The sequence below is a fragment of the Cervus elaphus genome, chromosome 30 (assembly GCF_910594005.1).
Source record: "Cervus elaphus chromosome 30, mCerEla1.1, whole genome shotgun sequence".
NCBI lineage: Eukaryota > Metazoa > Chordata > Mammalia > Artiodactyla > Cervidae > Cervus > Cervus elaphus.
In genome coordinates, this window is record NC_057844.1 from 46902453 (window position 1) to 46927753 (window position 25301).

Sequence of the window (25301 nt, forward strand, 5' to 3'; positions counted from 1 at the left end):
TTCAATAAAAATGCAAATTTTAAAAATTATTAAAATGTACTTAGAAGTAACAAACTGTATCAGACACTTCTTAGGTTTACAAGTGTTCTCTCAAGATTCTTTTTGTTTTAAAGGAAACCAATCCTTGAAGTTTTTTTGTTGTTGTTGACTGTAGCTATTTTTGAAGCTTCTTCTTCTTTCTCTCTGGTTCATTAATGTCCATGTTTGAAGCATCAGCAGAAACGCTTATTCCTGGTATCTAAAGTAATGCAAAATGGGAAGAACAGGTGAGTAAAAGCGTAACATAAGGAAGAAACCTCAATCTAATCTTCCTCTTCTTCACTGACACTTTGAGGTTCAAAAAGATGGAGGGATGGTGGAGGGAAGGGGAAACAGTAGGTTTTCCACACAATGTACGTATGTATGTATATCACACGCAAAGGAATAGTGGTTCAGAATGTTAACAGCAGACATGATCTCAACAGACAGAAGCCTGTCACTTGGGAAGAGTGTGTTTAGCCGTAAGACATTCAGGTTCTCCTACTGAGAGCCGCTGTCAGCCTTACAGGCCGCAGGTGTGGTGGGGGCAGAACCAAGGTTAAGATCCAATGTCTTAGGGTGAATCACACTTTAAACTGCTTTTCAAAAGTGCAGATTTCAAAACGTAAAAATGAAGAAGAACTAGGCAGATCTCAGGATTCCATTTGTGGAACCAAGGAACTCAGAAGCAGCCCAGGTGCCTGGGTTCCCGCAGCCTAGGGTAATCAGTGAGAAAACAGGATTTCCTCTGTAGATACCTGTCCTGCACACAACTTTTAAGATTCTATAACTAAACAGAAATACCTCAGGACTGTATCACTCATTTCACAAAATATGTACTGTTTATTCCACCACAACATGAACAGTGTAAGTCTGGTCTTACCTGTGGTTCTACCAGGGACATTCGGATTTTCTGATGCTGAAGATTAGATGAGTCTAACATGATTTTCACTTTAACTTTATCAAATACATGAAATACTGTATCTTCTATTTTAAGTGATGGTATCTAAACAAAACACATTTTACTATTTTTAATTGCTTTCTTCCACTTGAGGCTTGGTTCTAATTCTTTATAATTTATCTTCCAAATTAAAAGTTTAAGTTTAAAAATAACTTCAATATTTAATAAGCACCTCAGTGTTTAACATAACCAAAACCTCTAATCTAACACCCTCACATACAAATGACCTATTTATGTGCACACTTCTCCCTTTCACTCTGTGGTTCCAATATATTATTCATCAATTGCAGGATTCTCAACCCTTTAATTAGCAAATTGTTGGTCTTGTACAGGGGCACACAGGTAATTGGTCAGAATTTGTTTTGTACTTCTACTAAAGTCAGGGAAGTAGGGAGTGTGTCAGGTAAAACACACTGGGAACTGGATGAAAAAATTCCCTTCTTGGGGCTATCAACAGACATTTATGCCTTTACTTTAATCCATTTGTCCACCAGGAACAAAGCATAATTCAAGTTTTCCTTAGAAGGGAAAACTTTATAGGGTAGAAAGAAATTAATAACTTTTGTATAGGAGAACATATACTGAGGTGAAAAGTTGTGAGTAAAACACTAAGCTTAGTAGGCATAAAATTCTGTAGGGTACAAAAATAATTTTACCAGTTAGAGTACCACTTGCAACCTACTGAAGACAGTGTTCCCCACTCCCACCAAAAGAAAAACCCCAAAATAAAACCATCAGAAATACTGTACCTCATCATCATATATAAGCCGTGGCTTTGGTTTGTCCTTTTCTTCAAAAAACACTGTACCTTCTAAACCATACTTTGGAATTAATACCACAATAGCATTCTTTCTTACAAACAGAATATAAGCTTCTTCACTTACTATTCCTTTGCTTTTGAAAAATAACTGTAAAAGAGCAGACAACCTTATTAAAGATTACCTTAAAGTATTTTGAAGTTAAGAAAAAAAAAATTCTGCAGTCAAATTAAAAGTGAACAAAACTTCATTTCTGCTAACATTAGTGACAGAAGGCAAATACCTGGGTATGAAAAGCCACAGATGCACGCTGAGCATACTGAGCCATTTTGTGCCGGAAATTGAGATTTTTACATAAATCTGCAAGCTTGTGTTTGTCGGTCAACTCTGGATAAGTACAGTCAGCTCCGATAGCCACAGCCAACAACCGATGAACAATGATGTCTGCATATCTAGACACATAAAGAAAAAATAAGAATCATGCCATATTAGCATTTAAATATCCTTTTACAGTTCAAAATATTTTCTATCTCTCATTTGTTAAGGAGAAAAAGTACCTTCGGATGGGTGAAGTAAAATGTGTGTATATTGGGGATGCTAAGCCATAGTGATGAAAATCATTGTCCATTCCAGAGCAGAAGTAAACAGCTTGCATCATACAGCGAGTTGCTAATATTCTTAACAGCGTGTTTAGATAAGGGAAAATAGGTGAATCTGCCCGGTCCAAAGAGTCAGCTAAAGCCTTGGCTGTATCAGTTTTAATTTCCAAATTCTGTGAATAAAGAACAGGGAAAAGTGTTAGTTGCTCAGTTGTGTCCAAGTCTTTGGGACCCCATGGACTATAGCCTGCCAGGTTCCTCTGTCCATGGAATTCTCCAGCAAGAATGCTGGAGTGGGTAGTCATTCCCTTCTCCATAGGATCTTTCTGACCCAGGGATCACACCTGGTCTCCTGCATTGCAGGCAGATTCTTTACCATATGAGCCACCAGGGAAGCCCAAAGAATAGGGGAAAAGGATCAAATTAAACATTTTAAAATCAGTACCAGCCATGTCTTCAAAACATAACTTATCAGGCTGAAAAAGTATGGTGTCTTCTGACCAGGTGATAAGTGTTTATGCCTCTTATCCTTACCTAGGAGAACTGAAAATAAATTTAGTAAAAGTCATAGTGGTTTTGTGTAGCATCAAACCTTAAATTTTTCTGAATTCATTTGAAGGTACTGAAGTACCAACATTCTCAAGAAGTTTCAAGGGGGAGAGAATAGTGGGAGCAGCAGTGCTACCTCTCCAAGTCCAGCTGTACTTGCCTAATCTTTGCTGGGGTAGAAAAACATCAAAGCAGATCTGGTTCCGTTTCCACATGTTGGGATTTTCTCTACAGACCGTTTTCCTCCATTCAGTGTAGAAGTGAAGGCCAGAGGCATTGGTGACTACAGCTCAACATGATGATACAGCAGTTAACTGCCTATTCTACTTTGTGAGATGAGGCAAAAATACATAAACTTCTTCCTCTACCCAGGTCACACAAAGAAACAGGACAATAAGAGAAAATTCTCCAATTTACAGAGTAAGCCTTGGAGGAGAGAAGCTGATACTGTTCTAATGGATACAATAGGAGCCGGCCCACCATAAAGGTCTGAAAAATGAGAAACCAGCATCCTCCTGTTAGAATAATGCTCTGAGATCCAACACCCCTTCTTCCCTCTCTTCCGGACAGGAAAGATGTGGCCTGAGTAAGTGACCCAAAGAAAACCAATGTAAGCCATAGTCACCCCAAAAGCGGGGGTAATCATGTCTAAATAAAAGTCTACTAACCAGAGGCAGGGGGTATAAGGGGCTGAGGAAATGGGTTCCCCTTTCTATGTTTTTCCTTTTTTTTATGTTTGCAAAAATGGACTCCTTTCTTAGGGATGTGAAATAAAGAGGACTGAAGTGAGTTGAAGATAAAGAGGAAAAAAAATAACTAAGTCTTAAGAGGTCGGCAGTTCAGAGGAGACATGAAGTAACACAGGCATGAAGAAAATGCGTAAAAGCACAGAGAGATGGAAAAGTTTACTATGTTCAGGATATTATAAATAACATAGTTTGGAACATCTGGCTTTAGTATAGGGCAAATGATTTCAATGTGTGAAGAGATGACCATACCCAAGTTAGATGATTTCTTTAATGAAAAGAATTACTGGCACATTTTTGCATCAAGAAACAGCAAAATTTTTATGGAAATGTGACTATAGATTATTCAGTGCAAACACTACATCACAACATGAATACAGATGATGTTTCTAGCTATGGAACCATACCTTGGATTTAGCTGCCTTAACAAGAATTTCGTAATTTGATGGAGGAGGAGCAGGATGTTTTCGAAGCAGAGCATGCTCAGAAAACTCTTCATGAATTTTTTTTGCAACAGAGATATTGGCAAGTAACATAAATTCTTCCACCATGGAATTTGTTTCTCTGCCAAATGAAAAGACATTAAATAAGGAAAAAGAATGAGACTTCTATATATCATTCACAAGTTATTTTTTCTGTCAATGAGATAATGAAAATTCCTATGCAAACATTCATGTGTGTATACACATGCGTAGTTTTAAGAACTAAACATCCCTTTCATTTCTCAGTTACTATGCTAACAAATCTCTTACAATTCACCTACTGCATGAGTAAATCTTATGCTAAAGGATATTTTACAAGTGGCATTAAAAAACAGAAGCTTTACTAACTCTAGTAACATGTAAAATCTAAATCGTAAGTATTTTCACCTCTTTACACTGAGTCCAAAGAGATTTTTATTTAATTCTGTATCTACAGAAATACAGTTTTCTAAGAATTAAGAGCTATTTAGGTCATATCAATATTGGCTTAAAAAAAAATGGAAACGTTCACCAATAAATCCCCCAAATCACAAGATATTTAAAATAGTTATTTTGGGTGCTTATTATGTCCCAGGCATTGTGCTATAAGTGCTGTTTACATTGTAGTATGTGCGCATGATGAATATAGGTATTAGTCCTATTTTGTAGATGAGAAAACTAAAGATGTGTAACATTAATCTCTCGCTAAAGGTCAGACTTACTAGTGTAACAGGATCTGGGCCCATTATGACCTGACTTCAAAACTCAACCAATTTGATACTGTTTTTCATCAAACACAGTAAATGATTTGTGATCTGTTGTTTTTGTAATAATTTTATTTATGTGTTTGGTCACACTGGGTCCTCATTGCTGTGAGCAGGTTTTCTCTAGCTGCAATGAGTGGCGGTTATTCTTTGTTGTGGTGCACAAGCTCCTCGTTGTGGTGTCTTCTCTTATTGCAGAGTATGGGCTCTAGGGTGGGCAGGCTTCAGCAGTTGTGGCCTGCAGGCTCTAAAGCACAGGCTCAGCAGTTGTGGAACATGGGCTTAGTTGCTCCAAGGCATGTGGAATCTTCTTCCCAGACCAGGGATCGAACCCATGCCCCCGGAACTGGCAGGCAGATTCTTAACCACTAGATCACCAGGTAAGTCCCTGTGTTCTGTTTAATAGGCTTTCTCCCAAGATACTGAACATGCATTATTAATCTGTCACTCATGTTTCCTTCTTTAACAACATAACTTCTTGACAAGACCCCTGAAGTATATTAATTGTTTTTTTTTTTAATTAGGAAGACCTCCAAACATGTCTTTAAAACTATGGGGACAATCTCTTAGAAATGTGGTTTTTATTCTTGGTAAGAAGAAATGGGTGATATTCTACTTTGGTAAAACAAGATTCAAGATTTTCCTCAAAAGAGCCCTTGGTAGTGGATGTTCCTACTAACATTAGACTTATTTGCATAGTTCACCCAAAGGTGTTTTTAAATTGTAGCTCTAAAGCTGTAAAGCACACCCTGGTCCTAACTAACAAACTTGAGTATAATCCCATTTTTAATCCCTGGTCATCCGCTAGAAAAATGTAAACGCATGCTTAATTTCAGAATCACCTTATATAATAGGTATAGAAAGAGGCCCAACTCTGACTTAATCAAAATCAGCCTTGCCTCAGGGACCGAACCCAGGTCTCCTGCATTGCAGGCAGATTCTTTACCATTTGAGCCACCAGGCAAGCCCTTGCCTCCTAAACCTTAACCCAAATCAATAAAACAATAACAAGAATTAACCTCTGACTGTTCTTCACAACACCCTATGAGTTTGTACCACTACCAATTCTATTTTACTTACAAATAAATCGAGGTGTAAAGAGGTCAAATAATTTGTCTGGAGTCATTGGCAGAAATGGGATCCAAATTGAGGCAGTGTGACTTCACATTCCAGGGTTTTGGCCTAGGTCTGTCCTATCACAATATATTCTCTATTAAATACTTAAGAAATTAAGGAGGGCAATCCTCTTTTACTTACCGTAACTATTACTAGTCAAGTTCTAATACACCACACGTTAAGACAAATGAAGCTGGCAAGTTTTCTTCTATAATACAAATAAGGTATTTGAGTTTTATATGAGACTAGAAACTAAAATCATGTTTATTTTTCTCTACAGAAATCATAACTCCACTAAAACAGATATTTGGGAGTACAAACGTTTTATTAATATATACACTAGTTGCTGCTGCTGCTAAATCTCTTCAGTTGTGTCCGACTCTGTGTGACCCCATAGACGGCAGCCCACCAGGCGCCCCCGTCCCTGGGATTCTCCAGGCAAGAACCCTGGAAGTGGGTTATCATTTTCTTCTCCAATGCATGAAAGATATTATATTAAAATAAAAATCTTACCAACTACCCATCAAAAAAATTACATACCTGAGTTCCTTGGTCTGCAGATCTATAGGATCATGAGTTTCACTGTCCATGTGGAATCGAACTTCTGGAGAAGAAAGAGTCAAAGCCCTAAATAAAATAAGGAGGTGAATCAGTTCTGTGAGCAGTAATAGATAGACTCTGGAAGTGACTCTTAAAACAGAAATGATTAAAGCAAGTGTTGACAGTTTCTCTTTTGGAAGCTTTATGACCACCTGCTAACTTTCATGTTCCTTTATATTTTCACAGATGGCCTAATAGTTTACACTTCTAAAATCCATTTTAAAAGGCTGGACAACAACAATGTAACAAAATGAGTCCTTATGTTTCTCAGGATAAAGAATGTCTTCTGTACCCAAAATGAGAGGGTTTGATCAGTTTCATAAATAAAGAATGCAATCAATTGTATTTTATTTACTACAGGAGACAATGTATTAGGGTGACCGATGGTGGAAAAAGGCAAAAGGGAAGCTGCCCTGGTCAAATGAGTAACACCAAAAGATCCTCAGTTCAAAAGTATCTTCCACATACACTCAACCAGTTAATGAGAAGACTGATAAACCACAACTCACGTTACAGATACTGATGGCTACTGGTATCCCAGTACTACGTGTCAGATAACACACCAGGCTAAGTGCTTTACATGCACAGCTCAATTAAAGATTTGGCAAGTTCTTCTTTGAAAAGTAAATTCCCACAAGGCAAGCAAAATGTGTTTCTACACACCATGAACCTATCTGCATCCGGTCAGCTCCAAATCAACCAAAACCTAAGAATTTCATTGAGGCGGGGTAACTTTGGACAATTACAAAGAAGGGGAAAAGATGAGTTGGGGCAAGTGGGATTCCAAGTCCTTTTTTCCCCGACTCACCTTTACTGCAAGAACTATAGAAGGAATACTAGAGAGGGAATCTGACAAATATGCCTTTCTTTTCATGACAAATAACTCGAGAAATACAACAAGGTTCTACACTACAATTAATGTGTTAATTAATACAGCTTGACCTAAAGAGCAAGGTATACTGACCATATTTTGATCATTATTTCTTCACAGAACATTTAAAACATAATGCTTATCCTTTAAGATAGACATATGACAGATATAATTTAAGACAAAACGTATCCTTTAAGAAGGTGAAAGGTAACCATTCTTTTTAACTGATTGCTTTCTCTATTCACCCTAAGACTGAGAAGACTCAATGATAGGTTTTACCAGTATATGAGTATCTACTTTCAAAACTAGAAGTACACAGTGTTTTTCAAATTAAATAAATAGCTTTTCTGTCCTAATCACAATCTACATAGATACAAATCTACATCTCTTACTTTAAAACTGCCAAAATAGTATTAATTGGTTTTATTCACTTTGCTTTTACAACAAACTTTCTTCTGATACCTGGCATACTATAAACTTTCAATAAATGAATATGATGAAAAATGTGTTGTTTTGCATTACAAAAGAAATCTAATTATAGTCATCTTATTTACATCTTAATGACAAATTTGAGCAATAAAGTTTTCACTGGGTTTTACTTCATCCAAATTATCCTTTCAATTTCTTTTCAAATCAGCTTCAAGTTTAGTATTTAGGATCATAAGAAAATTCCCAGGAAACTGAAATATGAGTAGAGTTAGGTAGGGGTGGCTCAGCATAAACACCTAGAACACCACTGTCCAATGGAACGTCCTGCAGGGATGAAAATGGCCTCAATCCACCCTATCCAATATGGTAGCCATCAGCCTACATGTGGCTCCTGAGCACTTGGAATATGGCTAGTGTGACTCAGGAACTGAATTTTTTTAATCTTCTTGAATTTTAGCTTTAATAGGCACATCTTATGAAAACAGCAGAGATCTAGAGTTTGCACTACCCAACAAAACCACTTTCAGTAACCACTGTGACTCCATTGTGGATGGGCATGGGCATCCAGAGACCAACATATGAAAGGCTCAAGGCTTTACTCTGACAGTTGATGATGTCAAGAATCAAATTTCTTCTGACTACTTCAACAGATTTGGGTACGTGGATATTCCTTAAAATTCCTTTGCAGTCAGGCAAATGCAATGATATATAACAGCTAAAAGAAGTGAATCTGCCACTAGTGATCAGATATTTCGTAAGACTGCTTCAATGTAACCCCTAATCATTTAAAAACTGAAGGTGTTGGATTAAACATGCTCTAAAAATCTCTTCCAACTCTAAGTGCAAGAAGGACTTCATTTGTCTTTATTGAAACATCTGAAAAACAATGTTCAGTCTTGAAATTCATTGCTAATTAAAATCAGGAACAAGTCATAGAAAAGTCTCAAGAAGATCTTCCCTTCCTACAATTTCTTCAAGATCTTTAACTCAGACATATCAAGGTCTGCAACATAACAGAACTCCTAAACAAACTTCAGTCCAGAATCAAGTTGCTAATATTTAAAAAGATAGCTAGAAGAAACAGAATATACCTACTTAAGAGTCCCTACTCAGCCTATTAAATAATTCATCATTGTCCATGATAAACACTTCATAAAGAATTCACAAGTTATCGTAACAGCAGGATAGGTGAATTAAAATAAATCTTAGTATTTTTGAAATGTACCCTTTTTCAATTCTTCTTTTTTTCAAAATTTTAGCTAGTTTATTTAGTCCACGGAGACTAGTAGTAATATTATCGTTCATGGCTGCTGAATCAATTCTCATCTGAGCTTCAGCATATGTAAGGGAAGCCTAAAAAAAGAAACTATATATTAATACAAATGCTTATAAAAATCTGGTTTACTTTTGAAAGTTTATGTTTCCACTATAAAATATCCATGATTTCAGAAAACCTAAAATCAATAACAAAAGAGATTCCTAGTTATAATATTTATATTCCACACCAATGATTTCTGGTTCATTAACTTTTATCTGATGCATTACACAACATAAGCAAACTTACATTAAAACAAAATAAAATGGTAGAACTGTTAAACGCTCATTTCTTTCATTGCTCTTTTAATTCATAAATACTTAGGAAAAATTAAAATAAGATAAAAGGAAGGTTAGATTATTCTTTGATAACGACTGTAAAGTGAAATCATTTCCAGATGACCAGTACTTCCTTACACACAGCAAATAATAAAACTGTACAAGTCCAGACATCATGTTTTGTAGGAAATCTACTAAATACCCCAAATTAAATATTTAATCCACAAACTCGAAAGTCATAGTAGAAAAGATTAATTTCCAGTTACAATCCAAATAAACAGCTTTCTGCTCTGCTCCTTTATTTCCCTCCTCATGGAAAAATGCTGTTTTTTAGCCTTTTTTTTTAAATAGTTTTATGAGTAAAAATCAGGAATAGTAAAAAAGAGTTAGGTGATACAGATCGGGACAGATTCTTGGGAGAACCAACTTATCCACTAGGAGCTAAGTGTTCCTTGTCTAAAAATGTTTTATGTTACATGTTTACTAAGTTTTTTTCATATAAAATTTTGCTACACTAACCAACTTTGGAAGAATTATAAACTCACCTTATTTAAAAATACAGATCTAGGAAAATTTAAATCATTCACACATGACTCCTTGTCAGTTTCACACTAAGCTTTATTTCCAACCACTAGCTAATCAGAAAAGAATGGTGTTTAAAGGAGAGAAAAAGCAGGTAAACTTAGAAAATAGATCACTGGGAAAAGAGGGTTTCCACCTCCCAGAATATTGGAAATAAAAGCAAAAATAAACAAATGGGACCTAATGAAACTTAAAAGCTTTTGCACAACAAAGGAAACTATAAGCAAGGTGAAAAGACAGCCTTCAGAATGGGAGAAAATAATAGCAAATGAAGAAACAGACAAAGGATTAACCTCAAAAATACACAAGCAACTCCTGCAGCTCAATTCCAGAAAAATAAATGACCCAATCAAAAAATGGGCCAAAGAACTAAATAGACATTTCTCCAAAGGAGACATACATATGGCTAACAAACACATGAAAAGATGCTCAGCATCACTCATTATCAGATAAATGCAAATCAAAACCTCAATGAGGTACCATTACACACCAGTCAGGATGGCTGCTATCCAAAAGTCTACAAGCAATAAATGCTGGAGAGGGTGTGGAGAAAAGGGAACCCTCTTACACTGTTGGTGGGAATGCAAACTAGTACAGCCACTATGGAGAACAGTGTGGAGATTCCTTAAAAAACTGGAAATAGAACTGCCATATGACCCAGCAATCCCACTTCTGGGCATACACACCAAGGAAACCACATCTGAAAGAGACACGTGCACCCCAATGTTCACCGGAGCACTGTTTATAATAGCCAGGACATGGAAGCAACCTAGATGCCCATCAACAGACAAATGGATAAGGAAGCTGTGGTACATATACACCATGGACTATTACTCAGCCATTAAAAAGAATTCATTTGAGTTGGTTCTAATGAGATGGATGAAACTGGAGCTCATTCTACAGAGTGAAGTAAGCCAGAAAGATAAAGTATACCAATACAGTATACTAACGCATATATATGGAATTTAAAAAGATGGTAATGATAACCTTATATGCAAAACAGAAAAAGAGACACAGATGTACAGAACAGACTTTTAGACTCTGGGAGAAGGCGAGCGTGGGATGTTCTGAGAGAACAACATTGAAACAAGTATACTATCAAGGGTGAAACAGATCACCAGCCCAGGTTGGATGCATGAGACAAGTACTTAGGGCTGGTGCACTGGGAAGACCCAGAGGGATGGGATGGGGAGGGAGGCGGGAGGGGGGATCGGGATGGGGAACACATGTAAATCCATGGCTGATTCATGTCAATGTATGGCAAAAACCACTACAATAAAAAATTTAAAAATAAATAAATAAATAAATAAAATTAACCAGGAACTAAGAAAATAAAATAAAATTTAAATTTTGTATCAGAGGGAAAAAAAAAAAAGAGGGTTTCGCAGACATCAGAGGAAGATTCAGAGCAAAATGAGAACATAAGGAAATTGGATGAAAGGTACAAAAGAAGGAAAGGAGTGAGAAATGTAATCTGGCTCCATTCTGTTTGACCATCAATTTCAGACTAGTTCTACTAGAATTCAACTGTGGCTTATATCATTTCAGTGAAAAAATGTGAGGAGCAAGAAGATGGTTTACACACCATCTTTTAAAATACTAACCAGTTATAAATTGGGATAACTTCAAATACTGGAGTTCCTACATTAGGGCTAAAAGAATCTACTTGGTCACCTAAGCATACAGGCTTTCTAAGTTTTTGAAGACAGAAAAATTGCCACATCAACTCATCTCTGCTGCTGCTGCTAAGTCGCTTCAGTCGTGTCGGACTCTGTGCGACCCCACAGACGGCAGCCCACCAGGCTCCCCCGTCCCTGGGATTCTCTAGGCAAGAACACTGCAGTGGGCTGCCATTGCCTTCTCTGAAACTCATTTCTAGATAACATCAAAAATTAAGCAGATAACTGAAAACAACAAGATTTTGTGGCAACACTGGGGAAGAACTTCTTATTAACAAGCCTAACTTTTTCAGGACAATCTAGACCATTGTTAAAAGTAAAAAAGATGTGCAACATGAAATATTAAACATGAAACCAACCTTAGAATTAATGACACTTTTGGTAAACCTCGTTTTTAAGATTTCAGCATTGTGATTCATTTCCCAAATACATGAAAATGCCAACCTATGGAGAAAAGTAAGACAGTATTCATTAAAGGGAATCAGTTAAAGTAGTAAATACTATGTTTTTATGAAGAAGCGTGCATAAATACCTGTCAACGTTAGATCTCAGGGAACATAAGTTAGAGCTAAGCAACTCTGGAACCATGTCAATCCTCTGAAACAGATAAAATAAGAGTAGCAGATTATTGAGCTATAGCCATACATTTACTTGAGGTTCTATTCTCAAATAACATTGATGTTCGGGGCGGGGTGGGGGGAAGCCCTTTGTAAATAGAATTGAGACAAGGTTAAATGTAAAAAAAAGTCTATTTCTAGAGAAGTAGCTACATACAGTTTTCATAAGAGGGAAGCAGCGGGCTTCCCTGATAGCTCAGTTGGTAAAGAATCCGCCTACAATGCAGGAGACCCTGGTTCAATTCCTGGGTTGGGAAGATCCCCTGGAGAAGGGAAAGGCTACCCACTCCAGTATTCTGGCCTAGATAATTCCACGGACTGTATAGCCCATGGGGTTGCAAAGAGTGGGACAACGACTGAGTGACTTAAAAAAAAAGCAATGACAGAAAACTGGATTTCATGTCAGTGGTAAGTTCTCTACACTACCCACCTAGCTGAGCCCTGAACGTCTGAAATCTCTGCTCTGTACAAAATGTTTGTACTAGATAACAGACACAAGCCCTAATAACTCTACAACGGGACCTTCCTCCAATGCTTCACACCAACTCCATGGTGTTTTCAACATCCTTAAAAAAGAGAAACAATGAATTCTTATGGAATTCTACTCTCACAATTTTTCTCTAAGTTTCTGGGAGCACACTTAATGAAGAAGAAATAGTAATTGTGACAGAACAGATCAAAGACAAGTTAACACTTCACAACAACTTATATCAACTACATCTACTTGTTATTTGGCTAAGTAACAAAAACCACTGCAATATTTTCACTGATTTAAGGTCGCCTTATTCTATGTATGTCTTTTAGCTAATTCATATACTATTCCACTGTTTCGGAATCCAAAAGTGCCCATGATTATGACAAACTACACAATTAACAAAGTGATTACTTATATTTCATTAAATACTGAGGCTCTCCCTTCCTCAGCAAACACCTCAGATGACTTTATTAAGAATAAAACAGACAATAGAAAAGATGTATCAAAATTCCACTTTAAATTTACCACATTTACCTTTTCACAAAGATATACAGTTGTTCCCCTTCTAGCTGACTCTTGATCCAAAGCATTTCCTGGCCTAATAAAATGGCTAACATCAGCAATATGAACACCAACCTTAAAAAGATAAAAAAGATGTCAACATGCTTAACTGGGTAGTACTAAAGGAATTCTAATGAGAAGAAATTCAGCTAAAAGGAAAAAAGACGTCAGTCACAGTTACCATTTCAGCTTTTTCATGGCCATGAGTCTCTGCAGCTACAAGACTCTACCTGACATGAATAACTCATGAATAATTCTACAATGGGTAAAAAGAAAATTAATTCAAGACCAGAACTATTTTTGAATAGAATGTCATCGTAATTACAAATACCTCCAAATTTCCATTTTCAAGTTCTCTACAATGGAGAGCATCATCTATATCAGTACATCCTGGGGGGTCCACACTACACACACACAGATGTCTCAGGTCTTCTCGGTTTTTCATGTCCTAAAAAATGCCATATTATTGAAAAATAAAAAACAATTTTGATGGTACAGATGTAACACAGCTCTATAAAATCAACAATAATTATAATAAATAAAAGTGGCTTTATTTCTCAGTGATAACAACACTTCATGATTTATAATTTGTGAACCCCTTGCCTTTGGAAAATGTGATATCACCCAGTGTCTGTCCCCTAGAAAACTCTGTCTTTTAGTAAAGTAAATGATTTTCATGATAACCTGAGCATTCTGTAGCAAACTAAATGCAAGGGAGGAGGGGAATAAGGTTTCTACATGGTTTTTAAAAGACACATACAGAAATCAAATAAAACTAGTAGGTCAGATACAGTAATTCATAGTCACAGAATTCTTTTCAACGTACCTTCTCAGTGATGCTCCAGGGCATCTTTGGTAGAAAGCTAAGAACAGCCTGTGAAAAAGCCTGATGGGGAACATCATGCTCAAGTAACAAAACTTCTGTTTCAGTCTCTTTGTCTCCAACTTCACCTAAATTTTTTACAAAGTGTCCCTAAAACCAAAAAGTATTGTAAGAACAGTGCATTTTACAGCTTTCTGTTTATTAAATTAATTTGTATTATCACACTAAATGGTTGAACATTTTCCATGACCACTTAAGTATTTCTAAATTTTCTCCACAATTCTTAAGAATGACCACTAGGTAAATTAAAGCTAAAAATGACAAGACTTCTCAAGTGATTTATGGTGGAGACCTTCTGAGAGTTCAGTTCTCACATAACAAGGTCTCTGTTTAGTTCCTATTATCTCTTAAGTTTAAAAGTTGCTTCAAATATCTTAGCTTCAAAATTTGTTTATTAGAATCTACTTAGGTCTCAAACACTAATTTTGTAGTCAGTGTCACCAAAAATTACTTGTTAGTAAGTCTGAATAAAATTAACCAAATGATTTACATTGGAATTTCCTAGGATTAATTTTCAGATTGGATGTACTACTTAATTCTCCTAAATTTCAGCATGCATTTTATATAAAGACAGATTCTATTTTCAGTAAAAGAAGCAACTTTATTCCTAAAGTTTTAGTTAAACATTCTAACATAAAATTATTAATTCAAGCTTACATTTGGATATCTGGAATTTCTTGGCCAACCATCAACAGCAACAATAATTCTCCGTCCTTCTAATGTAGAGGCCTGTCTGGTTTCTATTCGAATTCTAGGGATTCTCTTATCAGCAGGAGTAAAGAGATGTCTTCTTGACTACAGAATATTAGGAAAAAAGAATTTACACACAAAAGGCTGGGGATGGGGGCAAGGTGAGGGCTCTAAATTCTATTCAATGTACATCATTTTCCATTACACAGCAACATGCTCTTTACTCACCTCCTTAATATCAGACTTGGAAAGCATGCCACAATATGGTCTCCAGTTCCTTTTTATTATCCCAACAACTCTACCTGTAGGCTTTAACATTTTTTCATTTACAGCAGTCTTAAGCTGAGATGTAAAAATAAAAGTAAAAACTTTCAGTTATCTGTCCTGTGAGGGTAATGAGACAATTTCCCTTCAGAATTAGAATACAGACACTAATACTTTTTCAGGCAGTAAATTATGACATAAAACTATGGAATTTTGATGTTTCAAGATTCTAGGCAAGAGCATGCCAAACAAAACCACAAAAATAGTTCCATAATAAAGCACTACAAAAAAAAAAAAAAATCAAAAAGAGAAAACTGAATAAACATGTGAGACCGCAACTCTCCAGTTTTAATGTGAGGATTTACTGACACACACAGACGCACACACGCTCATACACAGGTCTGGTAATTAATAGGATTTTAGTAGTAGTTTCCAGCAATGAGCAGAGTGGTACTTATTTACTCGTATTAAAAAAAGAGATGTATCTTTAAATGCTTATCTTATTCAAAATATAAACCCAAATAAATAATAGTTCTTACTAGAAATAGCAAAAGAACCCTATGGTATTTTCACCTCTAATACTCTCCTGTGGCCTGGACCTTGTCAAGATAGTGTTATAGTAAGACACTTAAGTAGTGATTATAATTCATATAGAGAGAAGAACTACTAATGTTCTGTGAATTCCAACTACTTGTATCATTCTTACAATTCTAAAATGGAAAAATACCTATCAGGTAGACTTTAGGTCATAAAAAACAACGGAAAGCATTTTCTTCATAATAAATATGGTAACAGAGAAGGAATTATTAAACAGACCTATTTTTAAGGGCCTAGAAGTACATCTACTATGTTGAGGGGATTATAAACATTACATAAAAACATTTTAAAAAATTTTAAATCTGTAAAAGAAGAAAAAAGAAAATTTTATTTACTCAAACCTAATTCAGCTAGATCATATACCTGAATGTCAGAGTTCAAGTTTCATACTCAAGTTAAGTCTTTTTGTATTTTGTATTTCAACCTGTTTATTTGAGCACAGTAAGACATTAATTTAAAAGAAGACTAAGCTAGAGGAAAAGAAATCAACTATGTATATGACATACATTAAACCTATAGGACTGTAGTTTTATTCCATAAATCTGAAAGCCATGAAACTTGTTTAATTTTCTCCAAAGCTAATACATTAACAAATTATTCAAAGCTACACAGACAAAAAATAAAACCTGCTTGGTCATACAATGCGTTCTCTCTCCTCTTCTTTCTCTATATCATCTTCATTTTGACCTTCATCTTGTAAAACCACAGAAGATGGAGCTACCCATTGATGCCTGGGAAGAAGCTCCACAACCACAATATCTTCATGAATAGCTCGGTTTAAATTTTTAAGTCCTTGTAAGATTATCTGTGTGAATAGCAAAGAACACATGCCCAGATATTTTCAAAGGGAAATAATAATGGGAAGGTTGCCCTCAAGAAGTTGAGATATATTCTGATGTCTGTATGTTTCCATTTCACTTCCTTTATATTTTTTCTTCCTTCATAGTGTCCCTTTCCTCTGCCCTCTAAATTTTTCAATATCAAATAGAAAAAACAATGTCAGAAAATATGAGTTGTGTTCATGTGTTCCACATAACTCTTACACTAATACCAGAATTTTTAATCTCTCTAAATCTCAGGGTCCTGATTGGTAAAACAAAAGAGTGCCTACTTTTATAAGCAGAGTTGAAAATTAAATGAAATGCAGAATTCCAAGCACTAAGACAAGTACTTGGCAAATAGTGAGCACCCCAAAATGACTGCTGTTTGCTTTAAAGTGTGGGAAGCCCTCTGGAGCAATTATACATTAGGTAAATAGTATTTCCCATAATAGATCATAATGCAGAAAATAGAGGCACCATAGCGGGGTTTGGTTTTGATTAATTATATTTGTATTCTCTTAAGAGGAGTTAATAGAAAATTCTTTTCCTTAATAAGCAGTTTTCTGAAAAAATGATTAATTCTATCATCTGTGACCTCTCACATGACTTACTTCAAGCTCACAAACTAGGAGGATAAAGCACATTTAAATTCTTGTACAAAAATCTGAAACACTTATGAAAGAAAAAAATGAACAGAAAATATTTTAGTGTGAAACGAATTTATGTACACACTTGCCTCTTTATTGTCTTCGTCATCGCCATGGACCCACACTGTAGCTTCTAAGTAGTTTTCCCTGCTGGCTCGAAATGTCCCTTGAAGGTATGTGCCAGATTTGATGCCCTGTTGTAGCTTACTTAAAGGAAGATGCTCTGAAAATATTGTTTTTCCACTTTCTATTTCATTCTGTGAAATAAGCAAACCAAGAGATATAGTTAGTATGTGAGTCTTTGGCATGCTCCACATACACCTATTATCACTATCAGGTATTTAAAACAACCATCCATGTTACAGTAGATACAACTCATGAATTTCAAAGAACATAGCACAGTAAGAAAAAAAATGCTTTTTATTCTTAAGGCAACATACACAAACATTTCCATTTCATTACATTTTGGTATCAGCCACCGAAGAAGAAACTCTGTGTACCCCTCCAACCCCATCCAGGCCTCCCCGAATGAAGGTGTGTAGCTATGTGATCAAGTGAGCGGGCAGGAGTATATAAAGGGTAATAGGAAACCTCAAATGTATGAGAAGACTGTGGTTCCTGAAAGCACAAGAAAAGCTATTTTTACTTAGATTATTTTAAACAGCTAAGGCAGTCAGACAAGAGGCAGGCTGGGACCTGCTGTAGATCCACCCCAATATCTTCCAGGATCCTCTGAGACCTCCAACATCCAACAACCTAACTGCTTGGCTCCTTTAGACTTCTCTACTTCCTAAATTTCCCATCTTCTAAGGAGATCACTTTATACCTTCTCTTCTGCTTAACTCTCCAAGTTCCTTGTCTTCCTTCCTCACTCTCAGATAAGGGACCTCCACCTCCACAATGAGAACCGGAAGCAATCAACTGAGACTCGCTTCATCTCTCCATGCTGAATCTGCTCACCTATGAGCATCTATCCACCACTTCCTCTCCTCTCCTCAAGACCTTTGTTCTTCTCTCTCTGGAATCAAATTCCCCCCTGTACTATAACATCCTCACCACCATATAAACATGACCCATTAAAAATAAATATGGACCTATTAAACCTACCATGAACATGACCTATTAAACAGATTAATGATATGACCTATTAAAATAATTAACTGATTAACTAATTGTACCCTCACGGCCCCATCTATGACCAAATCCTAAAATCAACAAAGTATTTATTATATCAACGAAATACACACAACATCTGACTTCTCACTATCTTAACTTCTGCTACCATGATCCGATTTTCTGTCTTGTCTCCCAGGGATACTAAAATATCCATCTAAGTGGAGGCCCCTGCTTCTAACCTATTCTCCTTAGAACAGAGAAATAGGTATATTATTCTGCTCAATAGCTGTCCAGTGCTCATGGACTAAAATTCAATTTTTTTCCATGACTTACTACATCCTTACATGATCTCATCCCTGCCTACATTTCTGACTTCATTCCTAACATTTTTCTCCCTTGCTTACATCATCCCATCCACACTTTTAGGGATTTCTCCACCTTGCCAACTTATTCTAACCTCAGAGCCTTTTAACCTTCTATTCCTTCCACATGAAATGCTCTTCCCCTAGTCATTAACTCCTTTAACATACAACACAGCTAAAATGTCTCTGTCTCAAAGCAACTTGCTTTAACATCCTTCCCATCTCAACTTAGATACAATTTTATCAGGAAGCCTTGACATTTCAAATCTGGGTTGGATGCCTTGGCTAAGTATGGTTAGCTCTCCTATCATGCTTGTTCTGAAAACACAAATGTGTTCCAATGCAATTGGTAAATTAGAGAACTACCAGGTGAGAGCAGAAAACTGCATCCAGCTGAACCAAGCTGAATCCACAAAACATTCACACACACAAACACACGCCTCAAACACCTACTGGTTACTTCAGATCACCATGTTTTACTAGCCACACCATCTTCGTCTGGTGTAACAACTTTCTGTTCAAATTGAGATAATCCTCTTTCCACTGCGTCATGAAGTTTCTGCAAGTGTCCCTAATCACATTTTCCCTTAAGTTCTGTGAAAGTGAAAGTGAAAATGAAGTTGCTCAGTTGTGTCCGACTCTTTGCGACCCCATGGACTGTAGCCTACCAGGCTCCTCAGTCCATGGGATTTTCCAGGCAAGAGTACTGGAGTGGGTTGCCATTTTCTTCTCCAGGGGATCTTCCCAACCCAGGGATCGAACCTGGGTCTCCTGCATTATAGGCAGACGCTTTACCATCTGAGCCACCAGGGAAGCCCAAGCTCTGTAGTTTTCATTATATAAAATTTTACATGGCACAGTGACCTTGGGGAACACACACAGGTACTATAATAGAACTGACTGCAGTTTCACTGTATCCTACATTTACTCTACTCCATCAGAGTACATAGTCAAATACTGTGAATTACCAATGTTGGATTACTTCCTGTTTCTTCATTTAGACCTATCCACTTCACTTAGTGCTATCCAAATCAACTCTGTGATAAAGGAAGTGTTCTTGTGATCTCCAACATGGCAGTCACTAGGCACAAGGGGCTCTTGGACACTTGAAAGGTGAACAACACAACTGGGAAACTGAATTGTAAACTGAATTAAATTTAAACAGCTGCATGCAACTAGTGCATATATACTAGATAGGATAATCCTACTGCCTGTATTCTAAAAATAAAGTCCAGCTTTTATTTTTTCACTTCTATTTAGGTTTGTGAAGTAGCTGGTTGAAAACAGGCAGAGAAAAAAACGCGGTAAAGATTGGATGCACATATAATATACTATTATATAAAACCTAATAGTATCTACCATTTACATTTACCATAATTATGTGCCAGGCACTGAGATAAGAATTTTATTAACACTACTATTACCTGAGCAAACTCCGGGACATAGTGAAGGACAGAGGAGCCTGAGGTGCTGTAGTCCATGGAGTCGCAAAGAGTTGGACACGACTTAGCGACTGAACATTATCACCATATGACCCTAACAATGCTATGACATCGTTATTGCCAAACACACTTCACATTCAAGGAAATAAGGTTAAGGATTCCCTCTCACATCCACTACTGCAGTGACCCTCTACTCCTGCCTCTGCCTCTAATCTTGCTGAGATGCAATGTATCATCTTATAATAGAGATTAGAGTGGTGTTCCAAATAAGTAACGTTTCTGATTGTTCTCCATTCCTACTAGCCACACTCTCATCAACCTTTAATGTTTTCAGCCTAAGAGTATAAGGCAGGGAGCCCAGAATCCTATGTGCCAACTTCTCTTAGTAGCAGCCCTTTAGGGAGACCTTTATATGATAGTTTAAAAATTACTAACAGGATAACTGGCTGAGTCCTCACTATCTGGCCCCTTGCCTTCCTGTTCTACTTCTCATGAGCCCTCCCTCCTCCTATGGAATCAACACTACAGCTGGATGCTCGCTCTCCAGGGCCCACCACTTGTTTCTTTGTCAAATACCTACTCCTTATCACAAGCCAGCCATGAACTTCTTCACTGATTAATCACACAAATAGTGCCACCGTGTGCCAGGCCCTACTTGGGTTGCTGAGGATGTATCAGTGAACAGTGGTATTGTAGAAGTCAAGACTTTAGGGACGCCATTTTGATCAAAAGCCTATTGCAGCCATTTGTGTTGTTTATCACCCAACTCCTATTTCAATTCCAGCTTGCCCACTGATATTCCAATTTCTAAATCTGGTAATTATAAGCTTAACATCCCAAAGTGGCTACGTTAATCTTTCACTTCTCAAAAACAAAATAAAGCAAACTCAAACATACCCCTTCTTCAGACAAACAAGCAAGACGATCTATGAGTTCGGGGTTAGCAGTTAGGCTTTTTATATATTCTTCACCTGAAAAATAAGTTTTTTGTTCTTGATAAATTTAAATGTGTTTATCCCCCTTAAATTCAGAAGAACATGGGTTATCTTATTTGTGACAGTACACATGTCAATTTTTTGGAGGGGAGGGAACCTCTCTGTTGAGGTGGTCAAGCCCAAGAGGCAGTGGATCAAGTGTGTCTATGAACTTTTATTGCTAAGCCCATTCCAAACGTTGACAGGGAAATTAACAGCCACTGGTGGCACAACTCACTTGGCTCAGCAATATTGAAAAATTTAAAAAAAAATACAAAAATATCACATTAAGCTATATAGGACCATGAAAATACCACATAGTGAAATGAACATCTGACCATGGGCCTGATGATAATTTTTGCATGTATTTGCAAACATGAACTAACAGTCCGGTTACATAGAGACTTACAAGTGAATGCTGGTATCCCTTCTTCTGCGGCTTTCTCTTTGTTCTTCCTGTCATTGGTTATGAAGATAACTTGCAGCTGATTCTCTGCCGGCATTTTCTTCAGATGTTCATTGTACCACTTTGCAGCTACCCGGATGGCTCTATCATTCCTGTCGTTAGAATTTTCTCCCTGTACCTGTTCTACGTAAGTTTCTCTAAGTGTGATAAAAAGGGCAAAAGAGAAAGATAAGAGATGGAAATCAACAGAATCAAGCACACGTAAAAAGTCTTTGGACATATATGCTTAATGATCACTGAACTTAAAAGTCAACATACATCTTTTCCCCTGAATGTATTCACATTTATACCTCACAGAGGAAATAAATAAGATCCTTCTAGTGATATCTTTAAGACAACAGTTTGCTTGGAAAGAAGAAAATCATATTATTAATGGAATAATAAAAGGCTAAAATAAATTCATCTCATCAAAAGAAAAACTCAATATCAGAATTTATTCTATAGGTTGGGACATTAAAAAAAAGTAACAGTTTGTTGAAAAAAAAAAACTATACTACTATACTAACATTTTACAGGTCTGATAACAAGATTTCATTCAAACTGTAGATTAACAGAAATTCCTAAAAGCTACCAATTGTATGATTAGATGACTTGTGATCATATGATTAATGTAGTAATTAAATACATGATGCCTATCAATTATCCATGATAAACTCACAATACATGACAAGGGCCATCAAGAGAATGAAAGACAAGACCCAGATATGACTGCATATTCCTTCTAAGTCTACCAACTCTGAGCTATCAAATGTCAGTATACTTATTTCTTTAAATCTGTTCTTCAAAGCTAAATTTAAGAACAATTACAAAATTCAGCACAATAACTTCTACCTACTTCTTAAAGGTTAGAGGTTCAATTTTAGAGTTTTATACTTAATATAAATAAACCTGCTTTAATATAAATTAAACACATGTTAATGTTTTTAGAATTATCAAGGACACGGTCATAAATTTCTGAATTGGTTTTAGCATGCCTGAGTGTCCTAATTCTTCCTGTCAACCCCAGTACTGCTAAGCTCTATTCGCTGCACTTAAGCCAAGAAAAGTGTTAACTTTGGATTAAAAATCTGATGGTCATGCTCCACAGAAACTAAGTCTCTGAGTGCTAAAAAACTGTGAAGTTCCTGTTTTTGGATTTTAAAGACAAAACAGAAACAAGAATTCTACAAGTGCTTAACTGATATTCTTTACATAAATAATATTTAAGTCTGGGATATAAGAATAAGGAAGAGAAATTTGAGATATTAAATATTTTTAAGGTTGTATATGCCCATGGGATTTCATTATCCAATCCACTGTCTAACCTAACAGTTCTCAATATCTGGGGTGATATTGCCCCTGATATCCTCCCCGCTGGAGGACATTTCACAACATCTGAAGACATTCTGGGCTGTTACAGCTCATGGGATTGGTGGTGGTGGGTGAGGGGAGGATTTGCTACTGGCATAGTGAGTATAGGCCAGGAATGCTGCTAATCACCCTACAGTGCCTCACATAGCCTTTCCATAACAAAGAATTACCCAGTCCAATAGGTCAATAATGGCAACGTTGAGAAATCCTGATTAATAAAAGTAAACTGGATTCATTATAAATTATTTATGTAATACAAGAAATGCATGCTCCATCCGTCAGTCGTGTCTGACTCTTTGCAACCCCATGGACTAGCCTGCCAGGTTCCTCTGTCCATGGGATTTGTCAGGCAAAATACTGGAGCAGGTTGTCATTTACTCCTCCAAGGCATCTTCCCAACCCACGGATGGAACTCACATCTCCTGCATTGGCAGGCGGATTCTTGACCACTGAGCCACCCAGGAAGCCCAATGTAATAAATACCATATTTTCTAAGATCACACAATAAGTTGAAACAAACATCTTGAATCTGAAACGAATTGTATTTCTTAACCTTACTGTCATCAATGTGATCAGTTATAAGGTATTAGTGTAACTTTTAAGAGCCCATTAAGAATATACCTGCTTTATATTTTTAAAGTTCTCCTTCACAAACTCCTATATTTAATTAACTTATGTTGGTTATTCATATAACATGGTACATCAGAAACCTAGGCAAATCTCATCTTCCAAAAATCCTACTGCTCAACTCATGCTAAAACCAATTCAAAATGAAAACATTGTGGAAATTAAAGGACCTATCACTTTCTAGGAACCAGGAGACTTTGGTTCTGGCTTTGACCCAATCGATGCCTATGTGACCTTAGCAAGGTCTGTAAACTGTGTAAGAATCAAACATTACTCCCAGAAGTATGAAACTTAAAAGTGTATCTTCCAACAATGTCACAGATGACAGCCAGGAACTCTCAACCCCCAATTTAGCTAGTACTAGTTTCTTGATAACTGAGGTAATTTCCCCCCTACCTATGATGCTCATTAGTAAATGTGTAGAAATGCTTCTCCTGGTTATTAGTCATATCTCGGATTCGTTTGTATACTGGAGCACTCCTATTTCTCACTTCTTGGAGAACTGTTTGTAGCACGATGACATTCCTGATGGCAGGGTCCTCAAGGACATCAATCTTTTAAGTAAACAAATAAATAAATAGTTATTTTTTCCCGTGTTCATTCATAAATTGCTTCTGTTGAACCTAAAACTGCAGGTTGTTTTTTTTTTTTTAATACTACCTGTACATTAAACTAAGGAGCTATTTTGTAACAGAAAACCCTTCAGGTCGATTAAAGTGTGAACAAACTAGCTACAAAACTTTGCAGAATTAATCATTAATAAAGAAATACGCTGGCCCACATGGTTTTCGTTCGTAGGCACTTACAAGCTGCCTGGGGGTCGCAGGCAGGAGGCCACAGAAGCCCAGGTCCCCGGCCTCCAGACATTAAAATCTAAGGCAGAAGAGACAGCAGGAGTTAGAAAGTTGACGTATCTAAAATTCTTATAACTCCAAGAACTCAAAAAAGTAAAGATTGGGGGAAAAAAAAAACACAAAACAGTACAAGGAATAAGAACCTCGGCCTGGGGGCAGGAGGCATGGGTCCCGGTGGGGTTGCCCCTCCCTGAGTACGTAATGCTGCCCAAGACGCTCCTCCTAGGGTCTCAGTGTCCCTGTCTCCCTTTCTCCTGGTGGGACAGCGGTGCCCGCGGCTCCGCCCGCCTATCGGCGCACCTGGTGGAGCAGCACGTTGGTGTCCGGCAGCAAGTAGTGTGGCTGCGGGCAGAGGCTACTTGCCCGGTCCAGGGGTTGCAGCTCGAGGACAGGCCCCTCGTGCGCTCCGCCGCACGCCGCGCACCCCGACGCACCGCAGCCTATATCATCGCGCAGGTAGTGCTCGCGCACAATCTTCATCACGCCACCCGCCCGCGTCTTTTTCAAGAAAGTCTTGGACTTGAGCATCTCGCCTCCCTGCTCGGAATCCCGACCCGCTATAGCGCTCTTCCGGCGGAAAGTGTCAAGCTCGGAGCCCTGCTGCACAACCACACTTTAACCAGAAGTTCGCTCCTTCCTCCTCCAGGATATTAGTGAACCTCTCTAGCGGAAAAACTTCGAGCCTGCTGTTGGTTGGCCTTCTAAGGGCTGTGAGGATTGGGCGAAAGCGGGCAGATGGGCGGAGCCCAGAGCAATTTCCGTCCGTGAAATGGGCGCTGCCCCCTCTGGACTCCAGCTCCCAGCGTTCATTGCTTCCTGCGCCCGGGTG

At 37.3% G+C, this 25301-nt stretch overlaps 1 protein-coding gene and 1 non-coding gene across 3 annotated transcripts; both read right to left on the reverse strand.

Annotated features, from left to right (window-relative positions):
- On the reverse strand, positions 1–25124 carry DIS3 (DIS3 homolog, exosome endoribonuclease and 3'-5' exoribonuclease). 2 transcript variants are annotated; one of them, XM_043891705.1, is made up of 22 exons: positions 24773–24909; positions 24425–24491; positions 24015–24172; positions 21585–21778; positions 21099–21172; positions 17371–17538; positions 16454–16618; positions 15181–15294; positions 14920–15057; positions 14206–14352; positions 13711–13827; positions 13353–13454; positions 12259–12323; positions 12086–12170; positions 9098–9225; positions 6513–6599; positions 4039–4195; positions 2295–2509; positions 2021–2189; positions 1729–1887; positions 902–1024; positions 1–238 (listed from the first exon to the last, which is right to left on the reverse strand). In XM_043891705.1, the coding sequence occupies exons 3-22, from the start codon at positions 24065–24067 to the stop codon at positions 155–157; spliced, it is 2544 nt and encodes an 847-aa protein (XP_043747640.1). In that variant the 5' UTR covers positions 24068–24172; positions 24425–24491; positions 24773–24909; the 3' UTR covers positions 1–154. The 2 variants fall into 2 exon arrangements, with proteins under 2 accessions (XP_043747640.1, XP_043747639.1); XM_043891704.1 differs by lacking the exon at positions 24425–24491 and having other exon boundaries at positions 24773–25124.
- TRNAY-AUA lies at positions 19501–19572 on the reverse strand. The gene has a single exon. It is a non-coding gene; the product is annotated as a tRNA-Tyr (tRNA).
- Positions 25125–25301: the final 177 nt, after the last annotated feature.

Coding starts and splice junctions, on each gene's coding strand:
- DIS3 (XM_043891704.1), bottom strand. CDS start 25,000: ATGCTCAAGTCCAAGACTTTCTTGAAAAAGACGCGGGCGGGTGGCGTG. Junction 16,619..17,370: donor ATGACGAAGACAATAAAGAG/GCAAGTGTGTAC, acceptor CTATTCACACAG/ATAATCTTACAAGGACTTAA. Junction 2,190..2,294: donor TTTACTTCACCCATCCGAAG/GTACTTTTTCTC, acceptor TTATGTGTCTAG/ATATGCAGACATCATTGTTC.